Consider the following 19,014-nt stretch of genomic DNA (forward strand, 5'->3'; position numbering starts at 1 on the left):
CCTTATATAATAGGCATGCATACAGGCACACTGGGGAGGAGAGATGGAATTCATAAACTCTGCCAGTTTTTATGGTTTCAAAAAGTTGCACTATTCGGATCAAAGGGCATCTGTGCAAAAGTGATACGACTAATGCTCTTTGGCCAAAAATACTGACTTTTAGCATATACTGAAGTTCTAGTATGCATCGTTTCCATATTCTAGTTGGACAGGTCAAAGATTCGCCAATTATTTATACAAACAAACAGGTAACGAGAACATACAATCTCCTTGAAGATGTTACCCTGATTAGATTATGCAAATTGTCTCTTCCGCGAGGAAGAGGACTAGAACTCTAGTGCCACCTATTGGAAGTAGCAATCCTAAAAAGTCAATATCAACCCTTTAACGAGCCTTACCACATGACTTAGGATAAAAGCCAAACCAGAAAGCCAAAAGCTGGGCTTTATCCTAAGTCATGTGACAAGGCTTGTTAAAAGGTCAACACTGACTTTTAGGACTGAATCATCCATGAGGTGGCACTGGAGTTCTAGTCCTCTTCCACTCAGAAGAGGCAATTTTCATATTAAATTTCACAAAGAAGCATTGCAAGACATAAAAGCCTCTTCGCATTGACATGCCAGGCTTGGCATATCACTCTCCACAAGGAGAAACATTACCCCTTGGATCTTAGTTAGATTCAAACCCAAGCCACCAGTACAGTAACCAAGATTTCCAATAACTCTGCCAATTAAAGTTAATTCAAACACATTTTAACCCCTTCCTGATGTGTGGCATACATGTATGTAACATGTTTTGTGTATGGGGTGAGCTTATCAGCTGAACCTGCACAATATCCTTATTAGACTCTAAACACTGCTGTTAACTTCTTAAATGCTGCTGATAGTCACAGATAGCATTTAATGAGCGTTGTCCTGGGGGTGTGCTGTTCCAGACACTGATGGCATCCCCTCTTCTCCTCCCTTCCATACAATCCTAGGGTGTTGATGGGTAGCTATTTCAGCTGGAGGCCCACATGGCTATCATGCTTGTACTCATTTGAAGCCCAGACAAAGGCTTGGCATCATAGGAGACCGTCCCCAGAGAGGACTTTAGAATAAATAAAAAAATATATCTACTATATAATTGTCTAAGGGTCACTTCCGTCTGTCTGTCTTTCTATCTGTCTGTCACGGAAATCCCAAGTCGCTGATTGGTCACGGCAAAACAGCCACGACCAATCAGCGATGGGCACAGTCCGGCGGCAAAATGGCCGCTCCTTACTCCCCGCAGTCAGTGCCCGCTCCATACTCCCCTCCAGTTAGCGATCACACAGGGTTAATGGCAGTGCTAACGGACCGCGTTATGCCGCGGTGTAACGCACTCCGTTAACACTGCTATTAACCCTGTGTGACCAACTTTTTACTATTGATGCTGCCTATGCAGCATCAATAGTAAAATGATCTAATGTTAAAAATAATAAAAAAATAAACAATCATCATATACTCACCTTCCGATGCCTTTCCCGCTCCTCGCGACGCTCCGGTGACCACTCCATGCATAGCGATCTCGCGATACCGCAATGCACTCTTGAGACCGGAGCGCGCGAGGAGCGTCAGTAACTGCTTCGCCTGGATCCGGATGCCAACGGAAGGTGAGTATATAACTATTTTTTATTTTAATTATTTTTTCTAACAGGGATATGATGCCCACATTGCTATATACTACGTGGGCTGTGCAATATACTACATGGGCTGTGCAATATACTACATGGGCTGTGCAATATACTACGTGGGCTGTGCAATATACTACATGGGCTGGGCAATATACTACGTGGGCTGTGCAATATACTACGTGGGCTGGGCAATATACTACGTGGGCTGTGCTATATTCTACGTGGGCTGTGCAATATACTACGTGGCTGTGCAATATACGTGGGCTGGGTAATATACTAGGTGGGCTGTGCAATATACTACGTGGGCTGTGCAATGTACTGCGTGGCCTGTGCAATATACTACGTGGGCTGTGCAATATACTACGTGGGCTGTGCAATATACTATGTGGCTGTGCTATATACTACGTGGGCTGTGCTATATACTACGTGGGCTGTACTATACACTACGTGGGCTGTGCTATACACTACGTGGGCTGTGTTATACACTACGTGGCCTGTGTTATACACGTCGCCTGTGTTATACACTATGTGGCCTGTGTTATATACTGCGTGCGTGGGCTGTTATATACTATGTGGCTGTGTTATATGCTATGTGGGCTGTTATACACTCCGTGGGCTGTGCTATATACTACGTGGCTGTGCTATATACTCCGTGGGCTGTGTTATATACTACGTGGCTGCACTATATACTCCGTGGGCTGTGCTATATACTACGTGGCTGTGCAATATACTACGTGGCTGTGCTATTTACTACGTGGCTGTGCTATTTACTACGTGGCTGTGCTATTTACTACGTGGGCTGTTATATACTACGTGGCTGTGCTATATACTACGTGGCCGGCTGCGAACAATCAGTGTATTCAATGTATTATTCTAAAATCTTCATAAATAAACTACATACATATTCTAGAATACCCGATGCGTTAGAATCGGGCTACCATCTAGTATATAAATATATAACATTTTAAAAACCGAAACATTTGAACAACACCCCTTTTGCCACAAAAAAATAAAAATAATAAAATAATAAAGTTATAAATTGCCGCTTCCAAAAAAGTCCAATTAATCCAAATTTTAAAATTATTAACAACATTAGTATAGAAATATCAATATGAAAAAGTCGAGAAATTATGGAAATCAATTTATGCTAATGAAGAAAATCGACAACAAAATTTTAAAAACATCTAGATTTTTTCAGTATTGGCTATGGGCGCCAAGCACAGAAATACACACAGACGCTATTAATGAGATATTGATTGTTTGAGGAATGTTCTATCATGCTAAATGTTCTTGGGCACACAAATCATCAAGATTTGCTGCTGACGGCTTCCTTTGCAATATCAACCAATGAAGGCGTCCCAGGGTCTATTTTTAACATGAAAACACCAGGTCACATGTTGCTGTGATCATGTTGCATAGTCTAAACGTTCTATCATCGCTTACAGCGTCTCCGGACTTGTTTCCCATAAAGAACATCTTAGATATCTATGGTTGGCAATTACAAAGGGAGCTGCCAGCAGTGGATCTTGATGATTCGTGTGCCAAAGTGCTTTCAGTGTGCCAGTACATTACTTAATTCGGGATATTGCAATTTCAATGTTAAGGAGTATATACATTACACATATACACAGCATGTACACATAGCGCTTACCTGTTGCTCTGTACAGGAAATGGATCTACTATCACAGATGCTTCACTCAGCTGCCCCATACTTGCCCGAAAGTCTTCCAAATTCTCAATTGGAACATATGTAATGCTATAAGAGAAATGTCCAGCAATGAACATTAATGCTACCAGGTTATTAGGTATATTATAAGTAGTGGATGAACACACAGTGTTGGTTAACTTACAAGTACATGGGCAGTATAAGAGTATAAATAAATGGAACACCACTGACATATGCTTTAGTCTAGCAAGCATTTCTGTTCCTGAATTGGCATTTGTTATTTGCATTAAATTACGATTAAATATACTTACTGCACTCGTTGAAAAAAAAAAAAGAAGAAAAAAAGCATAAAAAATTGTAGCAACCAGACTGTGACAAAACCAGCACATGCATGTGAATACAGAACACGACTGAGCGGTCATTAGCACAGGGTTATGACATATAACATTACATTAGGCCAGCTTCACGAGTCAGGGTTTCATGGTTCAAGTACAAGCTGGAAAATCCAGACATGTCTCGGGCCTCCAGACCTGAACTCTATTGCCTCGTGAATGCCAATGAGGTTGTTTTGTTTGGTTCAAGAGACCTGCAGCCGATTTATGCTTCAAAAACAAAGCATTACCTAGAAGATAGAAACGAGGACTATACAGTGCATACAAAAATACTACGTTGTGTCTATTCTGAAGCCTATTTTCTACTTGTTCACCTTTTTTGCTCTAAAATGGTGCAAAATGGGTAAAAGACCAATATATAGATGTGATGAGCGAACATGCTCTGATAAGGTGTTATCTCGGGTGCTAACAGAGTGTGTTCGAATAATACACCCTACACAGCAGGGGCACATTTATAAGATTCTCGGCACAGGGACATTATTTTAACACATCCAATTATGGAGATTATTATTATTCCAAGAACTATCCATTAAAATGTACATTGTTCATGGGAAAACCCCTTTAAGTGTTGCATTTTTCAGCAAACTCTAGATAAAGGGAACCTGTCATTCGATTCTTGCTGCCAAAAAAAACGAGCAGCATTAATCAGAGTCTGGTTGCACAATCACAGGTAAACATGTTTTATTCTGAAACACTCTGGCATTTCATGGAAAAAACATTTTGAAAAGCCCTGCTCCGCTGCGGGTGATTGACAGGTCTCTCCTCCATGTGTGCATAGCAAGGAACGTTTCAATCACCTGGGACACGGCGGGGAAAGTCCAATGACAGGTTCCCTTTAAATCTTTGCTTGAGCCAAAACCAGAGACAAGTCACCTGAAGCCGACCACTGCCTGGTAGAAATGAGATTATCGAAAGCTTTAAATCCGTTATTGAGAGGCTTACGGAGCTATCTGCATCATGAGGCTCAGCATCAGACGCAAATGATCCATGTCCTAGAAAACATGTATGGCTTCGAATTTCTAGACTGTGCTGTTGTGTACATTTGGATGACTGCATTCTTAACGAATTATTCTATTTCTCGGGTAAAAGCGTGTTTTATGTGATTTGCATGGCAAGGAATGAGTTACCAATTGTCAATAATACACTCACCCTAATAAAGACCTGAAGAGGGTTGCTCTGACAGAAGAATATACGTAATTTTCATTTGATTTCACATTATGCACTAAATTGAATCAAGGGAGATAAAAATACCATGAAGCCCACCAGCACCTTAATCAAGCATCACAGCTGGTGGCTACCAACACAAGTGCTTTGGGAATTAGCCAATAAACATGACGATATCACAGCTAAAATGAATTTGATCCATTGCCTGGCACCTGGGTTTTTTGACTGACATCCAATGAGTAGGAGTCAGATAAACAACTCATGAATGCATGATCAAGATTTTGCTTTCAACACAAAATGTGTTGTCTATAGGAGGAGGGGAGGAAATTCTTTTTTCTCCTTCAGAATTTTGCTTAATAATAATCAATTCTGGCTGAATCCATAAAAAGTAATGATCTGCCATTTATTAGCTTATTTTAATCTTATTTTAAATAGTTTTATGGTAAAACATGTTTTTATTAATCACATTTTCCTATTAAGTACAATTGACTGACTTCTTGACTATTGTATCTTGTTCAGTGGCCTTCAACTTAAATCATGGTGGTCAATTTGGAGCTAAATACATTTTGTATTTTCCAGCACATGTAGCATGGAATTGTTAAGGAAGGGTAATCACAATAATGCAGCTTTCCAAATTTTCCCATGACATTTGCCAAGCTCTGGGACAGAAGATACATGGTGAGCTACCGTGGCCAGTTCAGAGAAAGTCCAACATTGATCCAGTTGAGGATCACAATTGTTGCCATTTCAGGGTTACTCACATGTTGCGTCAAATGCAAAAGTTTTAACTAAATTTTGTGCAAATCCCCAAAATGTGATTTAAAGGGAACCTGTCACCCCCAAAATCGAAGGTGAGCTAAGCCCACCAGCATCAGCGGCTTATCTACAGCATTCTGTAATGCTGTAGATAAGCCCCCGATGTTACCTGAAAGATGAGAAAAAGAGGTTAGATTATACTTACCTGGGCGGGCGGTCCGATCCGATGGGTGTCGCGGTCCGGTCCGGGGCCTCCCATCTTCTTACGATGACGTCCTCTTCTTGTCTTCACGCTGCCGGGAAAGGTCAGAAAGACCCAGCGCCTGCGCACTGCAGTGTACTTTGCTCTGCCCTCAACAGGGCAGACAAAGTACACCTGCACCGGAGCCGCAGCGTGAAGACAAGAAGAGGACATCATCGTAAGAAGATGGGAGGCGCTGGACCGGACCGCGACGCCCATCCGACCGGACCGCAGCGGGAACGCCCCTGGGTGAGTATATTCTAACCTCTTTTTCTCATCTTTCAGGATACATCGGGGGCTTATCTACAGCATTACAGAATGCTGTAGATAAGTCCCTGATGCCAGTGGGCTTAGGCTACGTTCACATTTGGTTGTTGGGCGCAGCGTCGGCGACGCAACCAACAACGCATGTACACAACGCAGCGTTTTGCGGCGCATGCGTTGTCATAAGATCCTACAGATCGGGACTTTTGGCGCAGGGAAAACGCTACAAGTAGCGTCCCCTGCGCCCTGTCTTGTGCCTCGGTATGTGTCGACGACGCTGCGCCCAACAACGCAAATGTGAACGTAGCCTTAGCTCACCTTCGATTTTGGGGGTGACAGGTTCCCTTTAATCAGACAATGTGAAGAGACCCTTAATCGGATCTTATGATATCGCAACTCAAACCTATAAAAGGGAATAGGGAATGAGTAGCAACAACAAATAGGCCCTACTTCTAAGAGCAATTTAGGGTCTCATACAATTCATTTAACATCTTAATATTAATTTTTGCAATCTAGATTTTTGCAGTTCAAAACTATACAGCTTCTAAATGGAGTAAAAACAGAGCATGAAGATGGAAGAAAGATGGACATAATTAGAAATCAACTCAAAATCAAATTTCACAAATGCTCAGAAAGATCCTTTTTAAAATCTGTTTCTTAAAGGGAATCTATCAGCAGGTTTTTGTATGCAATCTGAGGACAGCATGAGGTAAGGGTTAAAACACAGATTTCAGCAATGCCTCTTGTTTGTTTGCTTGCAATGATTGTTTTAGCAACAGGAACTTAACATTGCTGGGACACAGCAGCCCTGCATGCCAGACCGACACCCCCCCTCCTGTGATAAGCAGCTCACTGTCTAAGGACATTGTATATACAGAGCCTGGTGTGGGCGAGGTTTGGTTTCTCAGCTCTGCTGCATTGCTAAATCATAAAACTCTGATTGTGTCAGAATGGCTTCACCCAGGATACATTGTTGGATTCAGCTTCTCTCTGCCTACATCAGGCTGTTCTCTGAAGAGGCAGGAACAACCTGCTGACAGATTCTCTTCAAGGGCCTCATACACAACAGATAACAGTCAGCCGAGCAAATATTTGGCCGGAAGTTCTGTCTTTCGAATTCTCCATACACAGGAACACTCCTTGAAAAAATTGGTGCCTGAATCCATTGGCAGCAGCTTATCTTCCTGAGAACAATGGGGTTGGCAGTCAGAAATTGGAGACCCTTAATACAAATTATCCCATCATCGGTTTTGGCCGATGATAGTCTAATGTGTATGGGGGTCTTTTTAAGGAATTAAAATGAATAAAGAGCACAAACTTAACTGACTCGAATTATATAACAGAAATAGGCCAAAATGCACCAATACAAGGAGATGTTACCTGGTATTTAGCCAGTAATTCAATAAGTAGAGCCTTTTTCTGTGACATCAGATCTCACAATGTTTTTTAGCTTGCTTTTCAAAAAAATGTGCATTTAAAATAAAAAAGTAAAATGTAGAAATATAAGATTAGGTCAACCATGCTGAAAGTGATCAGGTCAACCATGCTGAAAGTGATCAAGTCAACTATGCTGAATGTCAGAATTATTTACTACTATGCTAAACAACAAACTATATTGTTACTATGCAAAGTACTATGCTTATGCTCATCTGACGATGCATGAACTGCTATCATTTAAGTTTGATTTTTTTATTTCAATTATGGTTAAATAGAACACATGCGCATGTACCTGAATGAGACAAACAACGTATGTCCTACACTTAAAATGAACACCCCTTTGGTAGAAAATAAAAAAAGAGATGTGCACTATTTTGGAAATATTTTCCTTACAAGCTTTTCTTGTTAGATCTGTTACTTTTTTTGGTTAAGAAATGTAGCTGAACAAGACTATCCAACTAAAGTCTTCCAACTGAGACTTATGACTGTAGCAGACCCCATCAAATTGCTCCATATTTGTCACTTGGTCAAAAGAGGTTAAATTAGATTTTGTTGGCCCTCCTTATGTGGTCTCTACCAAAAACCGTTTCATATTTGTCACTTTCTAGGAGAAGGAGATGTGCAATATTTGGCTTACCCCTAGTAATAACTGATTTCACATTTATATAAGGAATTAGGCTTTTCAGCCTATAACAAAAATAAAAACTGTTAAATACATTTTAGTTTACAGTAACCAAACAATAAAAACAGACATAAAATGATTTCAAAATTTTAGAAATTGAGAAAAAAAAAAACAGCCAAAAAAAACAACACAAAATAACACAATGAGGCTGCAAAAGAGCACACGTGTTCTGACCTTCTCCCTGAAATAAACCTCAACTTTCCTACCCTGGTCCTCCACGTTTAGCTCTTTCCAGCTGCAACTACTCGACAAGGAATGCAGTCACTGCTTTCTTCAAGGAAAACAGTCAATTGCGGGGAGGAAAGGGTTAGGAGAGAGAAATACGATAGTAGTTGGTGTCGAAAACGAGAGAATTTCACATGACCAAGAAGATCGTGCATGCAAAAAAACCAACAATGAACTCTGAAATGGTTAGTGTTGGATTACACAAGGAATTCTTTTTTTTCACATGTGTAATTAAAAAAATGATACTAAGAGTTAAAAGAGAGATGATGAGCACATGAAAAGATACAAAGTAATTCAGGAAAGAGCAACATGAATGAAAGTTGTCAGAAAAGGTGAGGTGAAGAGAGGAAGCCATGCCTTCGGATCACCGATACTCACACATAAAATGGGGCCTGATCATCAGCGGGTGCGGGAGAAGATCTAGAATGGGAAGCATATAATGCAGCATCTTTTTACAATGGTGTTAACAAATGCCAAAGCCCCACGCTGCCCGCGCGAAGCACACATATGTACTTAAAAGTATGTGCAATTTTTGATTTTGTCTATTTTTTTGTTCTATATCAATCCCATCTCCCTTTTATCAACACCTCCCCCAGAAAGCATCTGCTCATTCTGTGTGTCTACAGCCGTGATTATTAACAAGGATGAGGAAATGTTAGCGCCATCCGTCTCTCTCCCTTGATCAGGAATTTATTCTTTAGGTGAGGGCAGGTGAATTCCATTTCAGACTGGTAATTATCTGGCAGATGTTGGAAGCAGCTGCTGCGGTATGCAAAGCCCTGGCTCTTAGAACAGCGCAGATAGCAGAAGCTTCTGGCAAGGTGGATTGCGAAGTGGGACGACATGCATTCTGCGAGTGGCCGCACAGCTGCTTCTCTGTGCAAAACAACGCAAACCTGCAACCCCAACCAGCTGTTTTAAAGCTTGTCAAACCAAAATCATTCCATCCTTTTACAGAACAAAAAAAATACACAATATGTTCATCTTGGATATTTCCTCATTCTTACTCTGTTCCCCAAAAAGGTTGCTGTGCCATCCAAGGCTATGTTCCTTTTCCATATAGCTTGAAAATTCTGACAATTTAGGAGAATATAACAAACTAAGCCACGTACTTTGTAAAAGGTTTAAGGCTCTGTTCACATCACACTTCTAGCCTCAGGGAATATGTATGCATTCAACGGTTGCCTCCAATAGACAGAGCAGCACCCGTTACCCATTGTAAAGGAAAAAAAAGTACACACTTGGCACAGACGCTTGTTCTACTGAATAAAAGAGCGTGCCATTCTTTTTGTAGGAGTCTACGTACTGGCCAGATGAAAGCCAAGAAGCATCTCATTCAGCCTCCGTTAGACAATGTATCCTTATGAACACATTTAGAAAGTGCGTCAAGAGCTTTAGGCTATTATGCGCCAAAAGTACATCACAAATGTGATGTGAACTCAGCCTTGCACAGGATGTACAGATGTAGCAGAGCTGAATGTTATTTAATATTTTCAGACCATACTAAAAGGTGATTTTTAACCCGAGTACAGTGCAAAATTATTGTTAAAGGGTAACCTTACTTTTGAGTAATTTTTCAGAATAATCAATCAGATGTAACTACAACTATTTCCGACCATTACACCAGTTGCATCCTTCACTGTCATCACTTACTCGGTCGAGGGCTTCGATCTCTTTTTTCCAATCTACTCTGGGCTGGTGGCTGAAGACTAGTTGCTATAATGTCTCCTATACACATCACAGCACACAGAGAGGGATTCCTGCTCTACATTCTTGTTTAGCACACAGAAACAAGCAGCAGCACAGAGGAAATTACATAGCAAAATCAAGTGTTCCTCAACTCCATCCCCAAGGCTCACCAACAGATCAATTTTTTTAGGATTTTTTTAAGTATTGCACATGTGATCGCAATTATATTTAGAGCATACGCGTAATAAAAATAACATTGGAAATAGATTGGACCAAGCATATAAGTTATTCCCTGTCAATGTGATAGGTAACAACGTCTTGATCGCTGGCGGTCTGTCCAGTTGGACCTTCATCGATCCAGAGAACTGGGCTATTTAGATCCCCTATCTCAGTGGCGCTGAGGTCAAACATGATCCCTTCAACTCCATTCATTCTCTGTGACTCTTTGCCAATGTAATTTCCAGCTGCCTGATAAATAATCAAAGGAGCAGAACTGCGGATGCTCTCTCCCACCGGTCAAACCCCAAGCGATCAACAAGTTATTCTCTGTCCAATTCATTTGGGATAACATACATTGTTGATTCATCCCCTTTAAAACAGTAATTACCGATCAATAACATTATAACTAGAGATGAGCGCATTGCTTCCCGCAACCCAAGTCCATGTCAGTACACTCAGGCCGCGTGCAGAAGCTGCGCGAATTTCCTGACCTACTAGGATCCCGAGGTAGGCATAAGTGTTGTGCTGACGCTCGATCACCTGTGCGTCACATAGATGATGGCTACTAAATGGTACTTTTTCATTACTTGTATTTTTTACATTATATTTCAATCTGCTCAGCTCCTCTTGCTCCATAACATGCTGCCTGTATGACCGCATTTTCAGAGTCACAGGTCCTCTTTAAATACTTCTCACAGAATCACAAAAGAGTTGGACCAAATATACCCAACACTGCTACATCTGACAAATTAAGCTCTGCTACATCTATACGCAATAATCAGCAACTACTACTGAGATTTAAATACAATGCCAACATTACAAAATGACCCAAGGTAATCAATACTATGCAGTTTATTGAAAATAATCGAAAATTGTGGCCCCTTACCTTAGGTCAGGTCCCAGTAAAGAATGTCTTCGCAGCATAGCCCGTGCTTGGGTATTGGTTAGGTTTGCAGTAGACTCATTATTGATTGCCAATATGCAGTCTCCAACATGAATTCTACCATCACGACTTATTGAGCCTCCATTTATAACACTACGGACAATCATACCAACGCCGTCTTTATCAGCACTCACTGTCATACCTATACAATATAAATGCAAATAGAATTTTATTAATTTATTACTCTATTTTATCAAACATATTCTGGAAATTAATTTAACAATCAATGAATGTGTAAAACGTATGACATATTCCTGACAGCCAAGACTCAATGTATATCTCTGTAATGACACAGCATTGTAAAGAGCAGCAGAATAGTTAGGGTTCGCTCAAATTAATGTATAAATTGGACGAGTGCAACGCGTGGAAAAAATCTCATTGGACTCTGACCAATGTTAGTCAATGAGGCAGTGCTCATCTGCGAGTCATTCCTCAGCTCTAATTGGGCTGAGGGGAAAAAAATTGCAGCATGCTGCGTGTGGCCACTTAAAATGGCCAAGACCCACCAATGCAAGTGAATGGGTTCGATTAAAAAAAAAAATCAGATGGCACATGGACCATCCCTATGTTGTCCGATTTTTACGCACAAATCTCCAAGAAAAAAATGTAATAAAAAGCGATAGATGACAGAAAGATTTAGAAAAACAGAATAGATAGATGTCTTGCAGATAAATAATATCACAATCCCCCTACATATTATAAATTTGCACCATATAGTGCCTTTCATGTGGCTCTAAAGGATGTTTAGCCTTGTTTACCCTAATAAAAAAAAAAAAATGATGCAGGGTCCCCCTATTTTTGAAAACCATCAAAAGTAAAACAGAGAGCTGGGGGCTGATATTAACAGGCTGGAAAGGTCCATAGTTTTTTAGCCTTTCCCAGCCTAAAATACCAGACCACAGCCACACCAAAATAGGGGCACATCAAATTAGATGCGCCAATTCTGCTGCTTTGTCCAGCTCTTCCCGATTGACCTGGTGCGTTGGCAATCAGGGTAATGGTATTTGGGGTTAATGTCAGCTGTGAATTGTCGAAAAACCAGCCGTGGTTTTAGTAATGGAAAGGTGTCTATCAGACACCCCCATTAGGCTACGTTCACATTTGCGTTGTTGGGCGCAGCGTCGTCGACGCATACGACGCATGCGTCCCTATCTTTAACATGGGGGACGCATGGACATGCGCCGGTATGTGTTGTACTGCGTTTTACAACGCATGCGTCATATAGACGCACAAGACAGGGCGCAGGGGACGCTACTTGTAGCGTTTTCCCTGCGCCGAAATTCCCGATCTGTAGGATCTTATGACAACGCATGCGTCGCAAAACGCTGCGTTGTGTACATGCGTTGTCGGTTGCGTTGCGTCGCCGACGCTGCGCCCAACAACGCAAATGTGAAAGTAGCCTTACTAACCCAGTAACGAAAAAAAAAACACACACAAAATTATTTTATTTAAAAAAAAACTCCCTTATTGTCTAAAAAATGTGCAAGAGCAGAAAAGATGCAGCACTCACCCATGAGCTGTTTCAACGAAGTCCTTTATTAAACCATTGTGGATCTGTGGACAAAGTTCATGGGACAGGCAGGTGCAGGAGGAACGCGGGGAAGGACTCTCTTACTCTCCCTGGTTCACCAATTTATTAAAAAAAAAAGACATGGAGGTTCAAAACCCCACATCTACTATTACCCTGACTGCAATGAACCAAGGCAAACGTGATGAGCTGAGTCAAAACGTCAGAATTGGTTGCATCTAATGTCATGCGCCCACGGGTGTATCAGATGCTACAGACAGTCGCTCTGCATCTGGCTGTAGAAGTTCTCTGCGTTTGGCACTGCTGACGCCTTCTTAATCCTTCTGACTTTTGGACCCATAGGCAACCTCTCTCCCTCCCTCTAATTGACCTACCTGGACCTGGGTGTTTATAGACTCCCAGTCTGCTTCAGGGAGTCGCTGGTGATATTCACATTTACCCTTGTGAAGGCTTGAAGCAATAGCAGTCGGCTAACTTCCTCTCTGGCGCTCTTGGAGGACGTTTGGTATTACCTCTCTGAGTCTGCTCAAGATAAGTTGCTTCCCCCTTGCTTATCTACCTTCTTCTCTTTAGTTTACAGTGGGGACTGACCAGTGCTCTACTTCCCTCCCCTTTCCCTATTCAGGGACTAGCTCTAGGGATACACAGGGCTTAGGTCCCTTCTCGGCGATTTGTGTGGAATCAATAAAAGGACGGTATGGGAGGCAGGGTGCTATTAGATCTGCCTAGAAGTCTCCAGTCTCCTTTTCCCTAGCGTCTGGGCTTCCTTCCACTTTTCCCCTTGTGTTGCACTTAGTCTTCCCTCATTGTGCGCGAAACTGCAGGTTGGTATTGATAGGTTGGGAAGGGCCAAATAACCACGGACCTTTCCAGCCTGACTATATAAGGCCGCTGCTGTCTGCTATACCTTACCTGGTTGTCAAAAAATACGGGGAACCTCAAGTTTAGTTTTTAATTATTTACTTATTAGGTTTAATAAGGCTAAACACCCTTTAGAGCCACATGAAAGGCACTAAAGGGTGCTAGTTTGTTATATGCAGGGGGCTTGTGAAATTAGATATCTGCATATAATATATATATATATATACATATATATATCACAAAAAAGTTGCCCCTAAATTACAACACCCCTAAAGGAAAAGGGGGGGGAAGGTGTACCACTATCAAGAAATGTGTTTCACTGTTTTGACGATCAAAATTAATTGATCACAAATAAAGTGGTACTAAAGATAAAATTTAATTTTTTATTACCAAACAGGTTAAAATACATACAATAAGAAAAGGTGCTAGATCAAAATATAGAGGGACTAGAGTGCCATAGGATGCTCCAAACTAGTGGCCAGACATCAAGTGAACACTTATGAAGAGGTGCAGTGATGATTCATTGCAAAGATCCATTCACATAAACTGTACTAATACCCCACATAAGGGAGGATTCCCAATCATACTCCATATGTTAAGACTAAATATTAGCTACATTAGCATGCTTGACTTTCACTGGGGAAACACTCAATGGGAAATAAGTCCCTAGTGGAATGTCAGAAGTGTTTAAATGCACTAAATGCCGCAAAGACGTAAGAAATTAATGGCATATTACCTAATGTCGGCCATGTGGAAGATCCCTGGCATCCCTCTGCATCGACGCACGTTTCGCAATGCTACTTCGGAAGGCATGTCTAGGCAGGGGGAAGGCCAGTTTAAATATCAATGGATGCCATGCTAATTGGACGTGGTGTGATGAGAGAGGTCCCGATATGTCGTCACTTCCAGAGACCGCCGTAATTACATATAATAATGGTGTGCATGTAGTGATGCTTAAGGAGTGTAATCCCTACAGGAAGAGAAGCGTGGCGGGGCATGCGCAGATCAGACAGACCCGTGTTGAAGATGACACTTCATAAGACCGCCGTAATTGCTTATTATAATAAAGTGTACTTAGTGCTACTTAAGGAGTGTAAACCCTACAGTAAATGAAGCGTGACAGCGCATGCGCGGATCAAACAGACCCGTGCTGAAGGTGGGAATGAGTTGCGGTCATGTGAGCGCGCCGTCCCGGTCATCAATTAAGATGACGTAGGTGCACCGCTCCACTGCAGTCCGCTTGCCATCACCCTGCCAAGTCTGTGATCCACGCATGCGCTCTGCTCCTGGAAAGGTGGCTAGAGGTAAAGCAGGTATGCAGTGGCATATACTAATTAATAAAAACGTGTTTACAATGGGCCAGGTCTAAATATTATAAAGGTGTTAATATAACTATGTTAAGAATAAAGTAAGGGGAGTAATAAAGAATGAGACTATAATAGTAAAAGAGATAAACTAAGACAGAGCTAATAGCAGAGAACTAGTGATAAAAGAAGTGACTGGACTATACATGAGTATATATGTTAGGATCTGTAATGCTGTCCAAAAGGATATATGTGCGACTTTAGGGATCCTAAAAATTGGGATCACTCCCCAAATGGAAAATAATCATACTATAAGTGCTTAAGTGCTAAAGTGTAACGTGCCTAGAGAGTGCAATATTAAAGGGCTAGTGTCATAAACAACTAACCTTACATGATATACATATATTTTTCTCACAACAATATCATAACGAAATATAATGGAAAAAAGAAAATAGAAAAAAACAATTACAATATTGACAAATAATATAGGAGAAAACATAAAAGAAAATGCATAAGGACCAGATATTTTCATATACTAAACTCCGACTTATCCCTTAAAGTCCAGCTCGAAAATGTCCTTAATTATTAAAATTCCAGTAAGGCCATTGATATAGTGGTACTCCTCCAGGGAAGGTCCCCCGATAATCACTAATTGAATTATCAACCTTATCCATACGACGACAGCCATTGCAACAGCACTTAGGATACAATAAATGGACATTGAACTGCTAGAATATAAAAAAGTATGTAAATACAAACAAATAAAACTGACTATAACAATGAATTAAAACCCCTACCATTATACTTCCAGTAATGTGGGATTATTGGAGTAACTACTGTGTAATATTACAGAAAAGCCCAGAAAACAAAGCTTTCGTTTAACCCCTGTGGCGTCAACGTTCCCAATCTGTATATCCATTGACGTTCCTTTTTGGCCAATCTCTTATTTAAATCACCTCCTCTTGGACCCAAGTCAACCCAATCTATGCCATTAACCTGAAGCAATCTAGAGTTGCATTGGTGGAATCTTTTGAAGTGTCTAGGAAGAGTTTTTAAAGTGGTATCATCAGTTGACGTTCTAGCCTTGTCAATATTCAGGCAATGCTCCCGTACTCTAATTTTAAGTTCAAGACTAGTCATGCCGATGTAGATTTTTTTGCACAGGCATTAAACATGATACATCAATTCCCTTGGTAGCACATATTATGTGGGCCCTAATTTCAAATTTTCAAGTGTTGTCAAAATTGCAAAAGGAGAAACCTTTTCTCATATTGGCGCATCCTTTACATAACCCACAGGGGAAGAAACCCTTGCGTTCCATGTGTTTCTTAGTAATCTCATTTCTTTTGGGATCATAGGAGCTATGTGTAAGTATGTCTCACAAGTTAGGAGCCCTTTTTGCTACAAAAGAAGGGCATTCTGGTAGAATGTTTTTGAGGGTTATATCCGTGAGTAGAATCCGCCAGTGTTTCAAAATGATGTTTTTCAAATCATACCACCCATTACTATAGTTAGAAATAAACCTTACCTGATTGTCTCCCAACTCTAAAGTGGGGATAGGTTGGTTTTTATGTAACAGTTGTTTCCTGGGGGTATTTTTGGCCCTCCTGTATCCCTTATCAATGATCCTTCTGTTGTAGCCTCGGTCCAGAAACCATTTTCTCAAGGCCCTTGATTGATCTTCAAATTCCTTTTTGTTCAGAACAAATTCTCTTCACCCGTAGGAATTGTCCTATGGTATCCCGTTAATAGTTGATTTGAGATGTGAAGAGGAAGCGTGTAACAACGAGTTTGTTGCAGTGGGTTTTCGGAACACGGTCGTGGACAGACGGCCAGTGGGTTGTACTGAAATTGATAAATCCAAGAATTCGATTTGATGTCCAAACTTATACGACAATTTAATAATCTGATTATGGCTGTTTAGTTTAGTCATTAGGAGTTCCAAATCATTAATTGGACCCTCCCAGATAAACATAATGTCATACATATATTACGAATCCAGTGGTAGATTCGCTCGGCACCCTGGATCTCATCCTCTTGGAAAATTGACCACTCCCATGCCCCCATGAAAAGGTTGGCATATGAGGGGGCACATGAGCCCCCCATCGCCATACCCTGTAATTGTAGATAAGTTTTTCCATTAAATGTGAAGGCGTTGTTTGTAAGAGTAAACTCTAGCAGTGTCAGCACCAGTTCCGACATGTCTCTATCAATGTTACTGTGTGACAAGTATCTCTTCACGGCTCTCAATCCATCAGCATGCTTGATGGATGAGTAGAGTGCCTCCACATCTGCGGTCACTAAGGCCATGTTTCCTGCTAATTGCATATTCTCAAGATGCCCAAGTGCCGCCGTGGTATCCTTGATATAAGATGGTAGCTGTATAACCAAAGGTTTGAGAAAAAACTCAATGATGTCACAGATTATCTCACATAAACCCTCATTGGCTGCTACTATCGGTCTACCTGGTGGATCTGTCTGATTTTTATGGATTTTTGGAACCAGGTAGAAGGTGGCCAATCTGGGGTTCATCTTCTGGTGCAACTCCTAAAGTTTTTTGGGGATGAAGTTGTTATCATAGGCCTTAGCCGGAATGTCAATAAGTTCTGTTTTAAATTTGATTGTAGGATTAAAAGTGAGTGGCTTATATTCTTGAATGTTGTGTAGAAGCCTGTAGGCCTGAATCTCATATAAGTGGTTTGGCCAGATTACTATGTTGCCACCTTTATCGGCCATTTTGAAAACCACATCATCTCACTGTTTGAGTTCTTCTAATGTCTTCCTTTCCTGTATTGTGAGGTTATTTTTATGAGGCTTTTTAATTTGTCTGATTTCCTCAATATCAGCTGTGACCATTTTGGTAAATGTTTCTACAGCCGGTACCAGGGCCAGTGTTGGAAATTTACGAGATTTGTTTATCAATTTCATGGGAAACATTTACCAAAATGGTCACAGCTGATATTGAGGAAATCAGACAAATTAAAAAGCCTCATAAAAATAACCTCACAATACAGGAAAGGAAGGCATTAGAAGAACTCAAACAGTGGGATGATGTGGCTTTCAAAATGGCCGATAAAGGTGGCAACATAGTAATCTGGCCAAACCACTTATATGAGATTCAGGCCTACAGGCTGCTACACAACATTCAAGAATATAAGCCACTCACTTTTAATCCTACAATCAAATTTAAAACAGAACTTAATGACATTCTGGCTAAGGCCTATGATAACAACATCATCCCCAAAAATTTTTTGGAGTTGCACCAGAAGATGAACCCCAGATTGGCCACCTTCTACCTGGTTCCAAAAATCCATAAAAATCAGACAGATCCACCAGGTAGACCGATAGTAGCAGCCAATGAGGGTTTATGTGAGATAATCTGTGACATCATTGAGTTTTTTCTCAAACCTTTGGTTATACAGCTACCATCATATATCAAGGATACCACCGCGGCCCTGGGGCATCTTGAGAATATGCAATTAGCAGGAAACATGGCCTTAGTGACTGCAGATGTGGAGGCACTCTACTCATCCATCAAGCATGCTGATGGATTGAGAGCAGTGAAGAGATACTTGTCACACAGTAACATTGATAGAGACATGTCGGAACTGGTGCTGACACTGCTAGAGTTTACTCTTACAAACAACGCCTTCACATTTAACGGAAAAACTTATCTATAATTACAGGGTACGGCGATGGGGGCCTCATGTGCCCCCTCATATGCCAACCTTTTCATGGGGGCATGGGAGTGGTCAATTTTGCAAGAGGATGAGATCCAGGGTTTCGAGAGAATCCCCCACTGTATTCTTTATATCAACAACATTATGCTTATCTGGGAGGGTCCAATTAATGATTTGGAGCTCCTAATGACTAAACTAAACAGCAATAATCAGAATATTAAATTGTCATATAAGTTTGGACATCAAATCGAATTCTTGGATTTATCAATTTCAGTACAACCCACTGGCCGTCTGTCCACGACCGTGTTC

The 19,014-nt window shown here is 41.0% G+C and overlaps 1 protein-coding gene across 4 annotated transcripts in view; it reads right to left on the bottom strand.

Annotated features, from left to right (window-relative positions):
* Positions 1 to 19,014, bottom strand: part of MPDZ (multiple PDZ domain crumbs cell polarity complex component) — a 204,599-nt gene that overhangs the window by 74,712 nt on the left and 110,873 nt on the right. For 2 of the 4 annotated variants that reach the window (XM_077249220.1, XM_077249223.1), the window contains exons 23-25: positions 11,276 to 11,474; positions 8,860 to 8,901; positions 3,306 to 3,410 (exon numbers count right to left, since the gene is read on the bottom strand). In XM_077249220.1, coding sequence (XP_077105335.1) covers positions 3,306 to 3,410; positions 8,860 to 8,901; positions 11,276 to 11,474 — 346 coding nt within the window. The remainder of the gene's footprint in view (positions 1 to 3,305; positions 3,411 to 8,859; positions 8,902 to 11,275; positions 11,475 to 19,014) is intronic. The other 2 variants (XM_077249224.1, XM_077249221.1) reach the window with 1 other exon arrangement.

This window comes from Ranitomeya variabilis, chromosome 1 (genome assembly GCF_051348905.1).
Source record: "Ranitomeya variabilis isolate aRanVar5 chromosome 1, aRanVar5.hap1, whole genome shotgun sequence".
Classification (NCBI taxonomy): domain Eukaryota; kingdom Metazoa; phylum Chordata; class Amphibia; order Anura; family Dendrobatidae; genus Ranitomeya; species Ranitomeya variabilis.